The 22,451-nt window shown below is 39.1% G+C and overlaps 1 protein-coding gene across 3 annotated transcripts in view; it reads left to right on the top strand.

Annotated features, from left to right (window-relative positions):
- dgkza (diacylglycerol kinase, zeta a) overlaps positions 1–22,451 on the top strand; it is a 224,026-nt gene that overhangs the window by 22,080 nt on the left and 179,495 nt on the right. For 2 of the 3 annotated variants that reach the window (XM_017709577.2, XM_037534507.1), the window contains exon 1: positions 21,561–21,735. The exons of the other annotated variant lie outside the window; for it this stretch is intronic. In XM_017709577.2, coding sequence (XP_017565066.1) covers positions 21,697–21,735 — 39 coding nt within the window. In that variant the 5' untranslated portion in view covers positions 21,561–21,696. Of the gene's footprint in view, positions 1–21,560; positions 21,736–22,451 lie in introns of those variants that run through there. 3 annotated transcript variants of the gene reach the window in all.

The raw sequence follows: 22,451 nt of genomic DNA on the forward strand, positions 1-22,451 counted from the left end.
GCAGACTGGGGTGGTGGTGCCTCTTTTTAAAAAAGGGGACCGGAGGGTGTGTTCCAACTACAGGGGAATCACACTCCTCAGCCTCCCTGGCAAGGTCTATGCAGGGGTACAGTCGAACCTCGGATCCAGGAGGAACAGTGCCCTGGTCGTGGAACTCTGGACCAACTCTTCACCCTCTCCAGGATTCTGGAGGGTTCATGGGAGTTTGCCCAACCAGTCCACATGTGCTTTGTGGATCTGGAGAAGGCATTCGACTGTGTTCCCCAGGGTATTCTGTGGGAGGTGCTTCGGGAGTACGGGGTACATGGCTCTTTGCTACGAGCCATTCAGGCCCTGTACAAACAAAGCTGGAGTTTGGTTCGCATAGCCGGCAGTAAGTCAGACTCGTTCCCAGTGAGAGTTGGACTCCGTCAGGGCTGCCCTTTGTCACCGATTCTATTCATAATTTTTATGGATAGAATTTCTAGGCGCAGTCAAGGGACGGAGGGTGTCCGGTTTGGTGACCTCAGGGTCACATCGCTGCTGTTTGCAGATGATGTGGTCCTATTGGGGACATCAGGCCGCGAACTTCAGCTTTCGCTGGATCGGTTTGCAGCCGAGTGTGAAGCGGCTGGGATGAGAATCAGTACCTCTAAATCCAAGACCATGGTTCTCAGGCGGAAAAGGGTGGAGAGCCCTCTCTGGGTCGGGGATAGGCTCTTGCCTCAAGTGGAGGAGTTCAAGTATCTCGGGGTCTTGTGCACGAGTGATGGTACAAGGGAGCGGGAGATTGACAGGCGGATTGGTGCTGGGTCAGCAGTGATGTGGGCTCTTTACCGGTCTGTTGTGGTAAAGAAAGAGCTGAGCCATAAGGCAAGGCTCTCGATTTACCGGTCGATCTACGTTCCCACCCTCACCTATGGTCATGAGCTTTGGGTAATGACCGAAAGAATAAGATCGCGAATACAAGCGGCCGAAATGAGTTTCCTCCGCAGGGTGTCTGGACTCTCCCTTAGAGATAGGGTGAGAAGTTCAGTCATCCGGGAGGGACTCGGAGTAGAGCCGCTGCTTCTTCACGTCGAGAGGAGCCAGCTGAGGTGGTTCGGGCATCTGGTTAGGATGCCTCCTGGACGCCTCCCTCGGGAGGTATCACAGGCGAGTCCACCTGGGAGGAGACCCCGGGGAAGACCCAGGACACGCTGGCGCGACTATATCGCCCAGCTGGCCTGGGAGCGCCTCGGAATCCCCCTTGGAGAGCTGGTGGAAGTGGCTGGGGAAAGGGAGGTCTGGGCTTCATTGCTTAGGATGCTGCCCCCGCGACCCGAACCCCGGACAAGCGGAAGATAATGGATGGATGGATGGATGGATGGATGTTGTTCTTTTATGCTGTACGCATGTTCACCCTTTAAGTGATAAGGGAAGTGATCGTGATTGTATTTGAGTTTGTTTAAAAGTGGCCAAAGATCACACAGTGTATGCCTGGCATATGCCAAGGCAGAATGTTTAAAGTGATCAGCTACTTTGCGTCTGACTGCTACAGTCTCAACAATACGTTACTGTGGAAGCATACTCTGGTCCACTGCCAGCTTGAGTCATTTAATCATTTGTGCAGCAGCGTACTGTAGGCTTACATTACGTGGTACCAGGTGGTATTGGATGTTATATCAGTAAATTTTTTTTACAAGTATGAGTAAATATCATGGTAATTTGCGAATGTCTAAATATGTTTTAAATAAAACCCTTTTAGATGCTTAAGTGAATCTATTTTTGTATGTTAATGGTGACTTATTATTTTTGACTGTCACTTCAACCAAAGTAAATTTGAAATATTTTTAAGGTGCAAAATAGTAAAAACAAAACTGAGCAACATATAGATAAACCTATGCAAATAATGCTTTCTAGCGCTAGTTCTGTGGACTCCTCCCTCAGAGTGTGATTCACAAAACCAAATACCAAACTGTTCATATGTGCAATAACAACAATTGTGTGTGCAATAACTCAGAGGGACACTAAATTAATTTAAATAATTTAATAATAGTAACTGCTTTATACCTGATGTTTCATATTACTATCAAAATCACCGCCACCTTACTATATTCTTAAGTACTTAAATCTGGTGTACATACTGTAAATTTCTCTATATTGTCTTAAATTATTAAATATATTAAAGTGTTTATTTTTACATAAATGGTTGCAACTGTAACAACTGCAATTTCCCCCTGGGATCAATAAAGGAATCTGAATCTGAAAAACAGTGCTGAGTCACATTAAAATTTCTTTTGTGTCAGATACTGCTGAAAACTGGAAAATATTACATTAATTCATGCTGGTCCACACTTTAGCAGACCAAAGCAATGGCTGATATTAAAGCATAGTCACGACTTTGCTTTACTTTTTCCTTTTTTCCAGAACTGTTGTATAGCAGCAATAGAACACTCGAGATTGTGTATTGTCACAAATAACACCCCTTCTTGTGAATAAGTAATTGTGTCAAACTGTTGCTAGGTTTTGTCAAAACATCTAAATTTAGAGTGCATTATTCATTTCAAAAGAAGGCTATGACATTAGCATTGTGGCAAATTCTATACTGTTGTCACTTATGCTTTGCCTCATTTCTAGCAACATAGCTTTGGTAGCATGGCATTTTAAACTCAACATTGTGTAAAACTCTTGCATAAGTGACTAAAGAAATTTTATTATAGTCTAATATAAATTATTTATTTAGAAATGAACAACAATTTCTCTTTAGATTGAATTTAACAGCTTGACCAACTGCATACATACTAGGGCTGCACAATAAATCGTATTTTATTGTTATCATGAAAGGAGTTTCCGTGATTCCATCGATAGAGTGGCAATGACAGAGCAGGTCTAGTTATCTCATACACGCAGCAGCAGAGATACGTTATCACAAGCCTGATTCTCTGCGCTGGGACTGAACCTGTTTTCCCACGTGGGGGACGAGTAACCTAACCGTTCGGCCAAATGGCCAACTAAAAAACCTACCCTGAGAGACCTTAAGGTATCTGCCCAAAACTCAGCTTTAAGGGAAATCCAATGCCATAATGTTTCATAACTAAGCAAACCAGAAAAAAAGAAACAGTAATGTATTTGTTCTTGTGTGCTTATATACAAAAATGAATATATATTTATTTGAAGGTGTAACCTGTATAGAAATCTGGTGAGGTAATGCTGGCTATTTCTCAGCCCTTTAGTGCTGATGTAAGTAGTTGTTAGTATATAATTTCTTAAATTGCTGAGTGGTGCTTTTGTAAATTTTTATTTTGCTATTTTTTTAAAGAGAGGTTAGTTAGATTTCTGTTTATATATTTAAAAAAAAGCCAGAGAAACATTATTCTAATAGTAGTTTATTGCTTCTAATATTCTCATTGTGATATCTGGCAGCTGTATCAAACATCACATTTTATGTCAGTATCATGCAGCCCTAATACACGCATTCATACATACATACATACATACATAAATGGTGGTGGAAATACAGATACTGGTCAGTTTATTTTTGCATCCCTAATTCAAACTTAACTCATTCTGTAATTCAGATTTAGTTAGATTTCAGAATGCTACTTCATCTCATATTCTACAATAGAACTACACACTCAACTTAAAGGACTTCCAGTATTCAAACTCAACTATGCTTGTAAAAGGTTCTTAAGAATTCTTAAACATGAGGAATCTATCTAGCTGGGCATTTTAGCATTGGATATCATTCTAGATTTGTACAGCCTGGTCATGGAGTTCAGGTGTGCTCATTTGTGCTTGTATTAAATTCAGCTTAGCCAGGTTTTCCAGGAAGCAGTGCTCTGGAGAAGCTTGTGCCATTAAGCCAGATAATGGGCTGGGTTTCCCCGCTCTGATGCCTGCAAAGGGCTCAGTGTGGGAGGAATGTTCAGTTTGCTCATCGGGAGAAATAAAGCAGCATCACAGTGACCAGGAAAGTGAAAGGGTCAGGTCATAAAGTTGAAAGGTGGCAGGAGGATCTTAAAGACTGATAAGGAGGATTATTGCCATATGTGGGATAGGGATAGCCTGTTAGGACTGTATGCATGCCTAAGATTCAGTGCTGTTATTGACCCACCTCTGTTACAGCTGAGACATGTTTGAGCATGAGCTGCAGAAATGTGTTTCATGTTTATGAGAACAAGAAAAGCAGTGCTTCAGAATCTGTAGATATTCCAGAGAAATACTGAAGCCTGCAGTTTCACAGCATAAACTGTTGTGAAATGCTGAATATACCTAAACCTGTTTGTTTTGAAGTGCAGAATATAGAAAACCTACAGGTTCAAGGATAAAGCATTGGTGCTTTCTATGTTATGAGTGTACTCTTAGCACCAAGAGGCTCTTTGAGGGAAAGGTTTGCATGCTTTGAATGATTACGTCATTCAAAATTAATTTAAAACTCTTTTGACTGATATTAGAGTCTGCAGTACATATTCATTGTGTAGTACATAATCTTTTGTATAATAGGATAAGGTGAAATGACTAAAGTGTTATTATATTGCTAATGTTATGTATCTTTAGTGAAATAAGGCTATAAAGAAATTAAGCTATAGATTATATTGCACATTATTGCAGCAATAATAAAGCTCATTAATTTTTGATCCATGCCTATAAAGGAATGAAGTATATTTTATTAAGGAAGTAAAATGTGCTGCATTTAAGCACATCTATTTTATTGAAATGATCAGAGCCATGCAGATTGTTCGGCTGTCGGCCCTTTCATGTAATTAACATAGATCTTTTACACTTGAATTTATGCTTTCCAGTGCAAACTGACTATTCTAAGTTTATTCTCTTTAATTTTCTGTTAACTAGACTTATCACGATCATGAAATTTTAGCTGACAATTTGTTAGCATATGAGTAATTGTGATTAGCAATTTGTCTTGTTTTTGTTCAGTTATGGAAAGTACAGACCTAAATTGGCCATAGTTGTTAATTAGCTGTTTGACGTCATAGCTGCCAATACATAGTAGCTCCCAACTGATGACACAGCTTCAGCCCAAAGAAACAAACTAGTAGTGGGGGGTATACTGGTACATCTTGTAAACTAGTTGAAATTCTTCCTCAGGTGTGAATTTTGTCATAAGTCAGTATAAACCATACCAATGTTAGCTAGTTTAGCTGAGTCAAGGATGTTACAGACATGTTTTAGACCAAAATGAAAACGCAGCAATTGTCCACTTTGTGTTTAAGGCAGCAGGTAAAAAGGAATGGCTGTTGTTTTGGGGTTAGCCTTAGCCAGACATAGAAAATGACACAGATTGCCATGCTTCTTCTCATACCTTCTGAGGAGGTTTACATAAACATCTAAAAATGTATGTACCATAATACTCACCTCTGCCCTCTAAATGTTCTCTCTCTCTCTCTGTATACATGTGTGTGTGTGTGTGTGTGTGTGTGTGTATATATATATATATATATATATATATATATATATATATATATATATATATATAAAATATGAGTATACATACTCAAAATGGTAAGCGGGTGAATATGTAATACTTATGACAGGGCTACTGCCAGTATTTTCCTGGAAGACTGTGTGTCATTGTGGAGTGATTAACAGGCAGAATATTTGCTCCAGCCTTCTGTCCCAGGTTTGGTTAGTTCTTATTGTGCCCCAAGTATTTGAAAATAGAGTAGTTGGCTTTTCCATAAAAAAAAAAAAAACTGGCAGATGTGTGATATTTGATGTGTGTCTTTTGATGTGATGAGGTGTGATGTGTGTAATAAGGTGGGAGGTGTTAGAAGAGGTGTGTGATCATCATGAACACATTTTTCTCTTTCGCTTGTTGAAGAAAGAATAGTCAGGGGGAACTCTGAATGGTGAAATGAGAAGTAGTATCTTCCTTTATGTTCACTACCTTGGTGTGTTTGCATTGTGTGTGTGTGTGTGTGTTTGAGTGAGTGAAGAGGAAAAGTGTTTGATTAAAAGGAGGAAAGATCTGAGGGGGGTCGCCATGACGACGGGATGGATACTCTCATGGGCCAGGAAAGATGAAGAGACCAGATTTAATGGGCGGGAGGGAGAGGGAGGGAGTTTAGGGAGTGTTCTTGTAGGAGTTCTAGAATGAGGTTGTGAATGGAGAGATTAGTAAACAATGCAGAACACTACAGAAAACTGTTTGTCTTTTTCAGTGGGCGTTGAGGGGAAATTGAAAAGACACACAAGTCTGGAGTGGGTAATATCCTTGTGTTTGTAACAAATCTTTCAAATTAATGCGACTTGTGTGATGAATATTTACTGTTCCTGGAAGTAGATTATTAAGTGTAACCGTAAACCATTTTGAAATGTAATATCTACGGCTGACATTTGTTCTTAAATAAATGGGCAGTGCAGGCAGGGCAAGATGGTCATTTCTGTGTGTGTGTGTGTGTGTGTGTGTGTGTGTGTGTGTTTTGAGGGGAAGGGGTGGATTTCTATCAAGCACTTGTCAGCACAGTCACATCTTGAAGAAGCGCTGTTTGACCAAACCCTTATTAAAATAGAGCTTTTCATGCTAACTGCTGTATAGACCTGCCTTACACATGAGAGAAGAACACAATAGCCTAGTTATCAATAAGAATAAAATTAAAAGTAGTACTGTGACCTGTAAACAGTGCAGACCACCCAAATGTCACCCTCTTTAGTTGAGTGGTTGAGCCAGGTATGTTTGTCTTTCAAGCACCTCTCTCTGTCGAGTCCATTGCCTCTGAAATGGTTCATCCTGTTTTTGAGGCAGATGTCAAGAAATGGCTGGTCTTTTGGGGTTAGCTGTGGACACCATAGCAATTGTCACACAGCCTTACTCTGTTAGCTACATCAGTCACCACCTTGGTCAGGGCCTTTTTGTGCAAAACAAGCCATAGACCTGATGGTATTTATAGCTATATTAGATTACTGTAATTTTCCAAATTCTGAGGATTGGAGGCACATGTGAGGAAAATGAGAGAATGAGAAATGAGAAATACTGTAAAGAAATACTATAAAGCTGAGGTTGTTTTCTTGTTCAAAATTCCCAAAATTTTCATTCAGTTGCTTGTACTGGTGCCAGAATGGAATGGAAAATTTAAACAAAAGCTGCCCAGCAGGAAGCCAACTACAGCCTTGTAGAAATTCACACATGAAACATCATTTAACACTGTTTTCGACTGTCCGGGGGTTAGTGCAATATTTATTTAGGTTTATCTATAAATTATTCAGTTTTTAATATTTTATACACACATGCTCCAAAAAAATCTGATATTCTTCAGTTGTTAGAAATTATTCTTATTAAAAGTTAAGGGACACCCAAGAATAATATGCTGCTGCTAGCCTTACAAAAAAAAAAACCACCATGATATATTGAGACTTCCAGTAACCTTAATTGGACTGTGATATAAATTTAAGGCCATACTACCCACAACTACCTGGCATGAATGTATTATACATTCAGTTAAACTAGATAAACATTTTCCAAATATATAACAAAAAATGCAGTAAAATGAATAAAATGGAAATATTTAGCACAATGGGCCAGCATTACCCAAATGCTCTATTTTCTGGAGTACAATAAATATGTCGTCAAATGTCTGTTTGGAAAGTCAGTCAAATCTGAAAAAACTGCCCAATCCATATTCATTTGTTTACAATTTTTGGGGAATGATTTGCTGATACCTGTATGAGTCCAATGTAATCATACATCGCTACTTTCTGATAATTCATTAACATTTTGCCCTTGATTGTTGTAAGTTATTGCAGCAACTGCTGACCATTAACTTCAGTTTCAGTAGATTTGTTTTGAGTTGTTATTAATAAATGATTTACAACCTCAGTTCCCTAGGTGTCTGAAGGTGTAGGCTCCAGAAAAATATGCTCTGGTTTGATTCAGATTGTTCTGTAATGCAGTTATCTTGCTTTATAGATACTCTAAGCGAATGATGATTAATTCTCAATCTTCTCCTTGGACATTATGCCTGGTCTTTATTTAAAAAGCATAAAATGACTCCTATGTTTATCACACCATTTATCAGTGACAACTCTTCCCTAGCTAAGAAAAATGAAATCCACTGGGCTGAATAGAGAAGTTCCTTAATTGGATGGCTGGAGTGGTTAGTATATGTATATGCTTGTTTTGAGAGATGATGAGGCTAAACATCGACGTCCATGATTTCCAAAAACAATTTGAAATGTGGACTCGTCAGACCACAGGACACTTTCACTTTGCATCAGTCCATCTCAGATGAGCTCGGGCCCAGAGAAGCCGGTGGCATTTCTGGGTGGTGTTGATAAATGGCTTTCGCTTTGCATGGCAGAGTTTTAACTTGCACTTGTAGATGGAGCGACGAACTGTGTTCACTGAAGTGTTCCTGAGCCCATGTGGTAATATCCGTTACAGAATGATGTCGGTTTTTAATGCAGTGCCGCCTGAGGGATCAACATGGGCATTCAGTTTTTTTCTGCCTTGCTGCTTACTTGCAGAGATTTCTCCAGATTCTCTGAATCTTTTGATGATACTATGGACTGTAGATGATGAAATCCCTAAATTCCTTGCAATTGCACGTTGAGAAACGTTGTTCTTAAACTGTTGGACTATTGGCTCATGCAGTTGCTCACAAAGTGGTGAACCTCGCCCCATCCTTGCTTGTGAATGACTGAGCCTTTCAGGGATGCTCCCTTTATACCCAGTCACCTGTTTCCAATTAACCTGTTCACCTGCGGAATGTTCCAAACAGGTGTTTTTTTCATTCTTCAACTTTCCCAGTCTTTTGTTGCCCCTGTCCCAACTTCTTTGGAACGTGTTGCAGGCATCAAATTCAAAATAAGTCAATATTTACAAAAAACAATACAGTTTATCCATTTGAACATTAAATATCTTGCCTTTATAGTGTATTCAATTGAATATAGGTTGAAAAGGATTTGCAAATCATCGTATTCCATTTTTATTTATGTTTTACACAACGTCCCAACTTCATTGGAGTTGTATATCTAGTTGGTATCTCTCAGTCTCATACACTAGCTCAGGCTCTTTCCCTGCCAGAGAGGTCACGTTCCATGTTCCGAGAGCCAGTTTCAGTAGCCGAGGATCGGAACGCTAAGGCCCCCGCCTTTGGCCGCCACCCGATCCACATTGCATCAGACCCCCATAGGCACCTCTGCCACGGGTGGTAGGTCGATGGGAGAGTGGTCCCATGTAACTCTTTCAGGCGGGGCCTGGCTGGGACCTATGGGTAAAGGCCCATCCACCAGGTGTTCGCTGAGGAGCCCCTCCCCCAAGCCTGGCTCCAGGGTGAGGCCCCGGTAACCCTGATCCAGGTGAGGGAAACTGGGTCTTGTTCTTTATCATCATGGGGTTTTTTTTTTTTTTGGATCACCCTTTGTCTGGCCCATCACCTAGGACCTGTTTGCCTTGGGAAATCCTACCAGGAACTTTCGCCCCTGATAACATAGCTCCTAGGATCATGTAGGCATGCAAACCTCTCCACCATGGTAAGGTGGTTATCCATGCTTTATGGGCGTGAACATTTGAAGATTTCTTTCCAAAATGTAATGTATGCATTTTAAGAAAGTGTGGTAATTATGCATTTTAAAAATTAGACATACAATAAGCTAGTTTCTACCAAGTTGCACCACATGCTTTCACTCTTGTGTGACCTTCCTTTAATACATTATGTAAGCCCCATGTCCTTTTGCTCACTGCATTGGCTGTTGAAATTCCCACTCCTCTGTTGAAGGAGGATTTAGAGCAGAATTTACTGCTCACCTGCAACTAATGTTACTTCAGCACAGAGTTCCTATTTAACTGTCACTCTTGATATCTGTTAAGGAAGCATGGTATAATAGTCAAGATGTCTTTAAAGAACTATCGGCTTTTTCACAAAGTGGGAATTTCCATTTACCACATTATAGGATGATGTTTTTTTACTTTTAAGGCAGCAGTAGGACTCTAGTTGGGTAGTCTAACCCACCACAGTTCTGCACATATGCAAAGCAATAGGTCAGCTATATTTGGCTCACCAAAATTCTGTAAAGCAGATACATGTAAGCTCCAAAGGAAGAGTGTTCCCCATCCAGAGGTGTTCCTGCTTGAGTGCTTGTAACACAAAAAGTCAATGATTCTGGATGAGGCAGGTGAGATGTGATAGAAAGCTTGTTTAATACATCACAGTGTAGTTGTTATGAGTAAACTTTATGAAGAACTATTGTGCGCTCCGCTGAGAAGGTGATAGGCTGCAGCCTCCCATCTCTCCAAGACCTGTACGTCTCCAGGACTGTGGGGAGAGCGGATCGGATTATAGCAGACCCTTCTCACCCCGCATGCAGACTATTTGATCCACTCCCCTCGGGCAGGAGGCTTCGGTCCGTTCGGACCAGAACCTCCCGCCACAGGAACAGTTTCTTCCCCTCTGCCATTGGACTCAAGAACAATATATAATCATGTCACTTACCTCTTTATAACCCTGCCTTGGTCACTTTACTTGAATTGCACTACTCCACGTGCACTGTTGTATATAGTACTGTTGTACATGCCTTTTGTATTTTTTATTTTATTCATTCTATCTATATTTTATATTTGCATAGAGTATTTATTTATGTGGACTTAATTTTGCATGCCTATTACTACTTGTTTTTATGTTGCACCTTCATGCCGAAGCAAATTCCTAGTCTGTGAATCCTGTTCATTGACAATGGCAATAAAACTTCTTCTGATTCTGATTCTGAAAACTTCTTGTGAAATAGAGGAGGAATATACTCTATATGATGGGCATCCACAAATTCAAGTGAATTTGCACGAGGGAGAGAGTGTGTGTGTGTGTGTGTGTGTGTGTGTGTGTGTGTGTGTGTGGTTTGCTTTAATAACAGTAGATTAGAGTGGAGGGTTTAGGTCAGCTTGCCCAAGAGATTCTTTGCTGATTTTCTATCATCAGCCGTCACTGAAGCTATTGAAACAGAGGGCTAAAGTACACAACTAGGAGAGAGAAGAAACACAGGAAATGCACCCCAGGTCAAAATGATCAGTAAGATAATCATTTTCCAGTTTTCAGCTTTTTAATCTTCCGAAAACATGCATTCATCCAAAAATAACGCAGAAGCATCAACAATTAAACATATACAATTTTCAGGTTTTTAGAGTGTCTGTCCTTTGCCTTTTTATAGCTTCTATTTTTTTTATTTTCTGTTGTTCATTTTTAAAGTTCGGTCTTCAAAGTTGGTTGCATTTTCTGCTTTTCACAATCCAAGTAATACCAAACTCATTTAGTGATGTTGAGGTGTGGGATCTACAATGCCCAGTCCATTGTTCTAAAAGCAACAGCAGCTTCTATGTTTGATTTGCAAATTTACCTTTTCTCAGTAAGGGTTTCCTGACAGCTTCACATCTTTTTAGACTCATATCATTGAGTTGTCTTCTGACGGTAGAAGGGTGGACATAAACACTTTTTTTCAAATTTGAAGAGTGGAGCTTATTTTTCTCCTGTTTCTCAATGATGGAAGCAGTAAATTCTGTTTTTCTGATGGTGATAGTTTTGGTGTTCCACCAACTTGCATGAGTCCCATTTTCTATATCTTTTTGACCTTGACTCCAGTTTTGTGAACTTTTGTATTTTCGAATCTCCTGGTCTCTGACTTTTACACAGTACTGTAGAAAATGCAGCAAATGTACAATTACTCTTCAAGTAATGGTAAATGTTACGAAATCTAGTTAAGTAAGTGTTAGACCTTAATAAATTATGTAAAATTGTAGCTGCTGTTGTTGCATGACCTACTTTATATTATATTGTGCTACAAACAATTCTGTTGTACTTCAAGCTGTGTGTGTTACAGAATCACATCATCCTTTTCTCTTCCAGTAACTGAGCCAATGTTTTCTACTATCAGTTCAATACTTTTACTGGTTATCTTATCGGTACCTTTTCTTAAAAAGGGATTTTTATTTGAACATTTCCCCTAAGGAACTAAAATCAGCCCATTAGTATTCAGAAGCCATGCTGCAAATCATCCACCAAGACAGGAGGTTTTTAGTAGAAGCATATTTGCTGACAGATTTAATTTGTCAACATTCATGGTCTTTTAAATGAGTGGAAAAATCATAGGTAATGAAGGGTTGCTGAAGTGGTCAGGTAGTGGATCAAAGCACAACTCTCACAGTAGCAGCACAGTGGTAGTGGTGCAGCTTTATCATATGATCCTTCATAAGTTATATTCATTAGCCTATCTGTAGTGGTGCATAATATCTGCCAATGAGGGCATGAGTGCTGCTGAGAGACACACTCTGCAAACAGGAGCATACATGGCAGAGACACAGAGGCACTGAACAGGTCAGGAAGAGAGAGAGAGGAAGGTAAAGAAAAAGAAAGATGAAGAAAGCTGGATTGAAACTGTATTCAAAGGAAAGTGTGTGTGTGTGCGCGTGTGTGTTTTGTGCATGGACAAAAAGCTGCTAGTCTGTTTCTGATGGGGTTCTGGTGTAGTTTTCTTTAGGATTTAGAGATGTAGTAGTTTCATACACTCTCAGGGCAGAAAGTGAATGGAAATCAGTTCTGGCTTGAGGTGAAGTAGAGTGAGAAAGATGAGAGAATATTCATTCAAATGCTATAACAATTTTTTTTAGTAGAAATAATGAGAATGATCAGAAACACCGTACTACTCAGTCAATTATGTGCTATGTGTATATGTATGTATGTGTGTATAGTAGTGAGTATTGAGTATCAGTTTTTCTGAATCATTTGGACATTTATGTACAAGTTCTTCACATGACTGTTGCATAGGCCTGTACAGGTAACTGCTGTTGTTCAAATAATCATGTAGAAAATAACTGCTGCAAAAGGTTAAACACATTTTGCCGTGGGTTAGGGAAAAAGTTTTTCCATGGCTTTACCTTTTATTTGACAAAGCTTAAGCTCACACATTATCATTGTGTTTGCTCCAATGTCCACTTCAGAGTTCTGTTGTGGTTATACATCTACTAATGTTACTACTGTGACTACACTCTAAAAAGATGCTTCTTCAATGGTTCTTTAGTAATAAAAATGGTTCTATATAGAACCATGAACACTGAAATAACCCTTTGCATGATTAAAGGTCTCTTTGCATCATGAAAGGGTTCTTCTGCTTGATGGATAGTGTGCCGTTGGCTCTGTATTAGAACCTTTTTGAAAAGGGTTCCATATAACAACAAAAATAATTTTGTTGTTATACATTTGACATTGTAACTATAGAAGGACCTGTTGGGTATAGCACTACTACTACTATTTCTACTTATAATAGTAGTGCTAATAATAATAATAATAATAATAATAATAATAATAATAATAGTGAGATTCTTAAGCAAATATGGAGCAAACCCAGTGATGATGTAAGTGTTGAAGTTTGATCTTCTTTTGACCGACCAACCAACCGACCGGCCGACCGCTGCTCCCTGACTCTGGATAGTTTGGTAGTGTAACCCTTTTCTCTCTACATGGGCTCTGCGTTGTGTTTTGGTAGTAATAAAAGGGACCAGGAAGCGCAGGAATGTGGTGTGATCAACTGGTGGTGCTGTTTTATTGTCAGGCTCAGACAGCTTGGCATATCTTCAAGGAAGCACACAATACTGTCAATTAAGCAGTTTTTCCCACTTCAAACTTGCACTCAATGAAAGTCTCAGCTAACATTCACAGTTTCATCCATTTAAAATGTACATAGCACTCAATGGCCTTCACCACTCCCACTAAATAAAAAAAAACATAAAAAAACATACACTTCTTAAACAGTTTGAATTCCCAAGCCTACATGTAAAACAGGTCACACCCAACCAAAACTGACTAAACATGTGAGCTTAGCAACTAGTTTTACACCACCTTTTTGTTTGCTATATTTACAAAAAAACCCACAAAAATAGCTTGAAAATATGTTCTTATTTGGACCACTAACTGAACATAACATGTTATCCAGTGGTAATCTGTCCAAAGCATTGATGGATGTTAGGTATTTTAAAATTATTAATTAGGATTAATCACAGAGCACAATCAGCATGTCTCACCTTCAAGGAAGCACACAATACTGTGTCTTCCTCGTTAAATAGCAGCAGAAACAACGCATAGCGCGTATACTGCAACCTAGTGACCAGGACTAGTAATAACACCTTACACTAGCATAATAAAAAAAAAGATCAATATCATGCATTACATATAAATTAACTGTTGAAGTACAAGCCTAAAGTGAATAAATTGCGTGATTATATATTTTAGTTGTTAGATGTTGACTTAGTAACTGACAGCTGTCACAGCTTGAGCTCCAATTAACAGGTATTACACATCGCTGTCCTGCATTATAGCACTGTTCACAGGAGTCTCAGTAAATGTGTTCTCTGCTTTCTTTCACTTGCATGCATTTTCCACAACCCAGCATTTTGATGTAAACAAATGATTTTGATGTAAACAAATGATTGTGAAAGCTAACAATTGTGGAAAAATATTTTGTGTTTAATTCTAAAATGCTAAATATCCATTTGTTTTAACTGAAGCATGTTCTTTGAAAAGAATAACAGCTAATGTCAATGGCAAACACATGTTTATTTCTCTAATAAAAGCATGTTAATCATAACATAGTGTTAATATATCTTGTATGTTTGAAGCCCAGTCTCAACGACATACATTTTGTAATATGTTTTGTAACAAAACCCTTCAGTTGCAGTAATGTTAAATAATTGTGATCAGACTATAGTGTAATCATTGTGACAGACCTACGTGATAGTGTGTTACTTTTACTCTGCAGTTTACCTATAGGCAGCTACTGTTTAACTGTTACAACAAGTATAGCTAACTTTAAAAATGTCTTCTAGCTGTTTGATTTTGGATTCCATGATTTGTTTTTTATTTGAAACATTAACTGTCAATTTAGTAATGTGTTTTTAATGCAGTTTTTGATTCAGTTTTGATCAGATTCCACAAGAATGACAAGCTTTTTTTCAGGCATCAAAATGCCCATATACACTCACCATCCACTTTATTAGGTACACCTTGCTAGTAAAAGGTTGGACCCCCTTTTGCCTTCAGAACTGCCTTAATTCTTCATGGCATACTTTCAACAAGGTGTTGGAAACATTCCTCAGAGATTTTGGTTGGTTATTTGAGTTACTGTTGCCATTCTATCATCTCGAACCAGTCTGCCGATTCTCCTCTGACCTCTCACATCAACAAGGCATTTTCGTCCACACAACTGCCACTCACTGGATATTTTCTCTTTTTTCGGACCATTCTCTGTAAACCCTAGAGATGGTTGTGCGTAAACATCCCAGTAGATCAGCAGTTTCTGAAATACTCTGCCATGGCATGTTCAAATTCACTTAAATCACCTTTCTTCCCCATTCTGATGCTTGGTTTGCACTTCAGCAAGTTGTCTTGACCACCTCTACATGCCTAAATGCATTCCCTTTGCATTTGAGTTGCAGCCCTGTCATTGGCTGATTAGTTATTGGTGTTAAGAAGCACTTGAACAGGTGTACCTAAGAAAGTGGCTGGTGAGTGTATATGGACCAGTGCTCTAAAATCAGTAGTCTCTCTCTCTCTCTCTCTCTCACACACACACACACACACACACACACACACACACACACACACACACACACACACACGCACACACACACATCTAAACATATATTTAAGCAGTGTCCTTTATTATCCGTAAACCCTTGGCCCTTGAGGTTCTGTGGCCCTTTAATTCTACCTCTCCTTCCCTGCACAGTTGGAATCTGTTCTTCATGCACTAAACCCTCAGTTCAGGTCTTCAGGCTGTCCACTCTTCCCTACCCTGCTCCTCACACCATGTTGTCATGACAGTGTTGCAAACGAGCCTGAACCAGCCAATCGCATGTTTGCTCCCCTTGAGCCAGTTGATCCATGCCTGGGTCTGATAAGTAGTCACTATGGAGACGAATGCCACAGTAACCCTGGCCTCTGTCCCTTGCGATTGACTTTATAAGCCGAAATGGCTGGGGAACTCTTTCAGAGATAGATGCTTGACACAGCCAGCTCCTACTGTGCAAGACCAGAGGATGGCAACTAAATCACCAAACCCTTATAAGTGGATAGCCTAGCCTTAATGCTGATATCAGCCTGATCAGGGAGTTATCAAATATGGTGGAGCATCATAAGAAAATAAATACTCCTTTATGAACCACATCTAGTTTTAAAGCAAAGCGCTATGCAAGGTGCTGCAAACACAAAGGTACAATAAATCTGTGTTATTAGTTCTGTTTTGTTCTGTATTGTTCAGTATTGATCTGTTTTTTTTGATGCAAATATATTCATTACACAGCCTGTTCCTTTTAGGTACAGCCATAGGAAAAGGGTTTTGTATCTTAAAGTGCCAGGGAACACACTAAGATATTAATGTTTGTGTGATACTAAAGTTGAGTGTTAAAATCGCTCAGCAAAGTTTGAATGAAAAAAACAAGAAAGAAGTATAATAAAACAGCTTAAACACATCAGACCTATCCGAGAACTCTCTAGTTCTGATTTTCTTACACTGTGATGAGTGTGCAAGATTGACAGCCGCCTCAGTCCACAGCTTGCAGCCTGCTATGACACTGAAGCAGAACTAAACACAACAGCTTGAGTAGATCATGTTCATGTCCGACTTCAACAGGGTGAAGGAGACCATTGTGAAAGCTGTGTAGGTGGGAAAGCCCACATTGGCCTTGTGCTGGTGAAGATACTGAACTGATTTACATATAGAGAGATGAATGTTGGCAAAATACTAGTCTGGCAGCAGCAACCTGTTGAACTAGCAGTTTTTCATCTGTTTGGATTTTATGTGTCCATTTTTCAGTAATAACGACTGGGCTTTTTAAGGAGTGATCATGAAGCCACATGTTTGTGCTCGTAACATTTCTGTTCTTGCATTAGATTCAGCTTCACTTGGCTGTAGTAACAACCACAAACTTCACAATCTCCAGAAATGCTTTAGAGGCATTTAAAGGGGCATAAAATGACAACAAATTAGCATGTTTTCCAAAACAATAATGAATGACGTGTATTCCCAAACCGTATATTTCTACCGCAAACTCCAAATAAAGCGGAAAATTGAGGTGGATGCTAAGTCAAATAAAGTAAAGTAAAATTAAGTAAAGTTGGTTATGGTAAAATAAAGAAGCAAATCTCAAACACCAAATTTACTGTGGCCAGTTGACTACATTTGGGTTAAGGGGGAAAATGTGTACATTTGATTCTGATTATATTTTGAACAATTCCTCTTTTTTCCACCGAGGTGAGTGTGCCTTTCCCAGAACAGCAATAGGCAGCTGCTTATCTGCTAGTCATTACTGCAGGGCCATAAATAAAAGCCACTTCTACAAACAATAAAGTCACTGTCTCTATCTCAGTGTGGCTTCTTCAGTCTCTTTTAAAGAGAATTCTACAACTTATTCAAGCTTTAGCAATGCGGAACTATATTGTTATCCGATTTATATTTTTTTTTTTTCAACTCCAACTCCAGATTGTCTGGCCTGGTTGTGTGATGTGTGCCTGTATACAGCTTTTTGATCGGATGCACAGATTCCGAACAGCGGCCCAAAATGTGGGAATTTTTGTCCCATTGAAAATGAATGGGGAGGCTGTTGGCAGACTGCCAGACATGATGTCACAATGGCCCCCTCTCTCACACACCTACAATCCATGCACAGAGCTCAATGTCTCACCAACTCCCAGCCTGATTCTCAGCAGTTCTGTTAAGGGTTAACTGCTTTTAAGGTGGAACTGCACCAAGATGGCACAGAATTTTAAGGTGGAACTTCAATTTAAGGTGGAACTAGTAACAATACATTTAACGTGGAACTTCAATTAACATAGCAGTATATTTAAGGTGGAATGGCTATTAACATAGCACTAAATATAGCACAGTGTTTAAGGTGGAACCTTTTTAAGGAGGCACAGAACTTAAGGTGGAACTTCAGTTCACATAGCACAAAATTAAAGGAGGCACACAATTTAAGGTGGAACCTTTTAAGGTGGAACAGACTTTTAGGTGGAACTGCAGTTAACATAGCACTATATTTAAGGTGGAACGGCTATTAACATAGCACTAAATATGGCACAGTATTTAAGGTGGAACCTTTTTAAGGAGGCACAGAACTTAAGGTGGAACTTCCGTTCACATAGCACAAAATTAAAGGAGGCACAGGATTTAAGGTGGAACTGCTATTAACATAGCACTAAATATGGCATAGTATTTAAGGTGGAACCTTTTTAAGGAGGCACAGAACTTAAGGTGGAACTTCAGTTAACATAATTTTGTGCTAACTGTTAACTAAAGGAGCCACACAATGTAAGGTGGAACGTTAATTAACATAGCAATGAAATTAAGGTGGCACAGACCTTAAAGTGGAACTTGAAATGACATAGCACTAAATATAAGGTGGCACAATGTTTAAGGTGGAACCTTTTTAAGGAGGGACAGATTTTAAGATGGAACTTTTTGTGAGGTGGCAGAGAACTTAAGTTGGAACTAGAAATAACATTGCACTAAACGTAAGGTGACAGTGTTTAAGGTGGCACCTTTTGAAGGTGCACAGACCTTAAGGTTGAACTTTTTGTGAGATGCCACAGACCTTAAGGTTAAACTTGAAATAACATAGCACTAAATTTAAGGTGGCACAGTGTTTAAGGTGGAACTTTAATTAACATAGCGATGAAATTAAGGTGGAATCTTTTTAAGTTGGCACTAAATTTAAGGTGGAACTTCAGTTAACATAGCACACAATTAGAGGAGGCAAAGTAATGTACATGTACTCATTCAGCGCAGGTCCACAAGATCAAAACCACCGCGTTACTGACCCGCACTCTTCCATATGTATTTATTTCCTCCCTCGTTCCTTGTATCGACTTCCATAGTATCCGCTGCGCAACTATCCTTCAGGAAAGGCACATTTCTAGTTTTTAAATTTCTGTATTATTCAGCTGTTGAGATGCAAACAAAATCATTCAGATAAGTCTGATGTAAACTGATGCTTTGTGGAGAAACAAACTGCCTCAGATTTATCACAATGTCTACAACAGAAAACTTATTATTGCTATAATTAAGTGCCATTGATTCTGACTCAGCATAATATCCTGTTTTCTGTTTTGGTCTTTAAGCTTCTTAACAGCTTGTTCTTAATTCCATCCATTGTTTCCATCCATTTTGTTCCTGTCCATCCTCTTCCTCTTTTTCCATGCACTGTTCTAAATATAATTATCTTTTCCATCAACTTAGTTCTTCCCATTATACACACAAAATAAGTGAAAGTCAGTTTCTTTTTCTTTACTATCCAATTGATCAATATATCTACATATGTCTTCTAAGTTTTATATGTAATGCAGTTGTACTTTACCACTATTTTGCCTTGCATGTACCTCTCTGCCATTAAGATATATAAAAGTATGTTTAGACCTAAAACCTTTCTCATTAAATTATAGGAAAACAATGTCTCAGGCATCAGGCAGTGTATTCACAACCAATTTGTGTAATGTGTTTCTGTGAGGTAGCTTTTAGAGGCATTAAATTCTTTGGATTTTGGGTTCCTACTGTGTAAGGTTTTCCAGCGCAGAACATTTTAGATGAAACCACTCTAAATGACTCTGATTATGTGTTATGGATTTAATTATGCAAAATTTTTAAAAATAGCTGGAATTCCCCTTTGGCATTCCTGTACATAAATCCAAAGCCATGGTCGGGTATGTTCTTATACTAAGTAGTAATTTTTCTGACCATTATAACCATTGCTTCATCTGCTTTTCCCCTTTTCTGTATTCTGATATTTTGTTCTAATGTTGTTTGCTATCCAGTGTCGACCAAAGGAGGGTGGGTTCCCCTTTTGAGTCTTGGTTCCTCTCAGGATTTCTTCCTCTTGCTTTTTAGGGAGTTTGCCACTGTTGCCATTGCCACTGTTGCTGTTGGCTTGCTCGTTGGAGCTTGGACCTGGATTTTTCTTGCTGTTTTGTGACAAAGCCTGTTGTAAAAAGTGCTATAGAAATAAATTTTGACCTGGTTTATTTAAGCATGGACCAGTCCAGCTTGATTATGTACGTACTAAAGCCACAATATTATATAAAGTTAATCATAGATTTACATGTTAGCTTACTTCACAGAATCTAGCATTTATTTGTAAGCAGCGGTGTAATTGTAAAAAAAATTCAAGAGGGATAGTGGGTGAAGAGGGTTAAAGACAGTTAGAACATATCATAGGGTTTTTTTTTAGATTTGCCATATAGTTAGATTGCCTAGACAATAATAAAAAGTTTTTTTTATATAAATATCATAATATTAAGACCTATTTTAGCTTATCAACTGCAACATGCTATGAAAATAAACTGAAAAAACATGGCTTTTTATTGGTGTTTTTTTTAATAGTTTGCCTACATTTGTTTTGTATAATCAAGGCAACATTGTGTGTAAATCACAAAGACGGATTGACCTAAAATATTAATAATGCCTGTCTTAATGCCACATTATTTCAAAGAGGATGGCAGTTTTACAAGCCCCTGATACCCTCTCTAATTGAGCCCTATTTGTAATCAGTGGATATTCTTCCTTCATTTTGTGTTATTTGTCCAGCAGATGCGAGCAGATTAATTTTTATTGCATTCATTACTGATGCTTAGGGCACAGATTTTTTCCACATGTATTTTGGCAGTTGTTTTACTTTGCATGGGTTATGGAGTTTTGGAGTTGCTCTGAAGTGCTGCATAATGTTTACTGGAAGGATGATAATTATTCCTTCGAAAAAGGTATACATGGGGGTAAATAACAACTGTTGATTTTAATGTTCATTTTCTAATCACATATGTATTTGTAAAAGGGGCAGATACTTCTAAATACATAAGGAGAGAGAGAGAGAGAGAGAGAGAGATATGTGTGGGGGGAAAAAAAAGAGTTGAATCACCCTCTAGTGGATAGAAAAAGTTTTGCAGATGCTTTCACTGATTGAACTGCAGGGCCTGATTTCCCTAAAAGTTGTGGTGTTTTTGTTAGAACATGTAAAATAGAGAATTTAGCCTTTTTCTCCCATTTTTTATTCATTTAGTGTTTGTTTCATAATATTTAATTTAACTTTTTAAACTCAGCAATACTTGACATTTACATAGTGTTGGAAATAATGGTCAAAAGGTTCTGAACCAGTGTATGGCACCTCCGAACTTCCCCTGTCAGAAATAGGAGCTCAGCTACTTTCCGGCTGAAATGTGTTTGTGCGTGCGTGTGTGCATGTGTGTTGGGGGTTCTCTTCTGTGAGATTTTAAAAATAGCATCTTTGCAGGGGCCCTGGCCAGCTAGTATTTGAATTTGAAACCATTTGTCTTGGCTTGAACAGAAAGTAGACTCCCCACCACCCCCCGGCCTCTCTCTCTCTCTCTCTCTCTCTCTCTCTAAACCTCTACCTCTTTTTCAGACCCTCTCTCTCACACTCCCTGTCTATTTCTTACTCTGTATGTCTTCTTCGCTCTCTCTCTTGCTCTCTCCTTCTGACCCTCTGTTACTCACTCTGTCTGTCTTTTTGTCGCTCTCTCTCTCTCTCTCTCTCTCTCTCTCTCTCTCTCACTGTCTCTCGGAAGTTTTGAAACAGGAAGTTTGGAGGGGGGTAAAGAATAAGATCGTTCTGAAAGTGTGTGCACTCGTCTGTGAGTGAGGGTCGGGCGTCTGAGTGCATGCAAGCAGAGATGCAGACGTGTGTGCAGGCGAGCAGCAGGAGGAGTGGACTATAATGCGGGGCTCCAAAGGGAAATGGGTGGTGCCCCCCACCCCACCTCCACAGGCCCCCAGGTAGGACATGCTGCTCTATCTACTGTGTGTGTGTGTTTACACGCATTTATGGCCTTTGTGTGTACATGGATTTAATTACTGAACAGACAGTAGTTATGAGCGGATTGAGAAATATAAAGGAGACCTTGAAGGCAATCTGTTCTTCTGTGGGACATACAAGGCAAAAAAGCAAAGTTCTGTAGGACTTTTGTGTCAGACAGTCAGGGCTTTGAGAGAGATGATTTGGATTCTGTGTGGGATGATTAGCTGAATGTATATATGACATAGTCTGTAATCATATGTCATTGTGCCATACTATGCGAGAGTTTATGAGTGTATAGATCAGTTTCGGTATGTCAGAAGTGGTCAGAGTGCAACATGCAGGCTGATCAGACTGTACTAAACCTCCCACACGTGAAAACCATCAGTGACCAGCAGCTGATATATCTATGATTGTGTGACTGTATGTGTACTGTGGTGTGCAGTGTTGAAAACAGTTTCCATTGCTTTCTCATGATAAAGCACATGACAATGTACAAGTTGTGGTCACTATAACCTGGGCCTAAAGTCTGCATAACTGTGTATTGCACAACATTACCTACATATGCGTGCAGACTAATGATCTATTCACACCATACACTAACCACATGTGTGTCTAAACTGAGTCATAAAAAAAAACATCTGAAGTGACAAGTTTGTCAGCTGTTTTAGCCTGTGTTTGTGGGTGTTTGTGGGGG

Source organism: Pygocentrus nattereri, chromosome 25, assembly GCF_015220715.1.
Source record: "Pygocentrus nattereri isolate fPygNat1 chromosome 25, fPygNat1.pri, whole genome shotgun sequence".
NCBI classification, from domain to species: domain Eukaryota; kingdom Metazoa; phylum Chordata; class Actinopteri; order Characiformes; family Serrasalmidae; genus Pygocentrus; species Pygocentrus nattereri.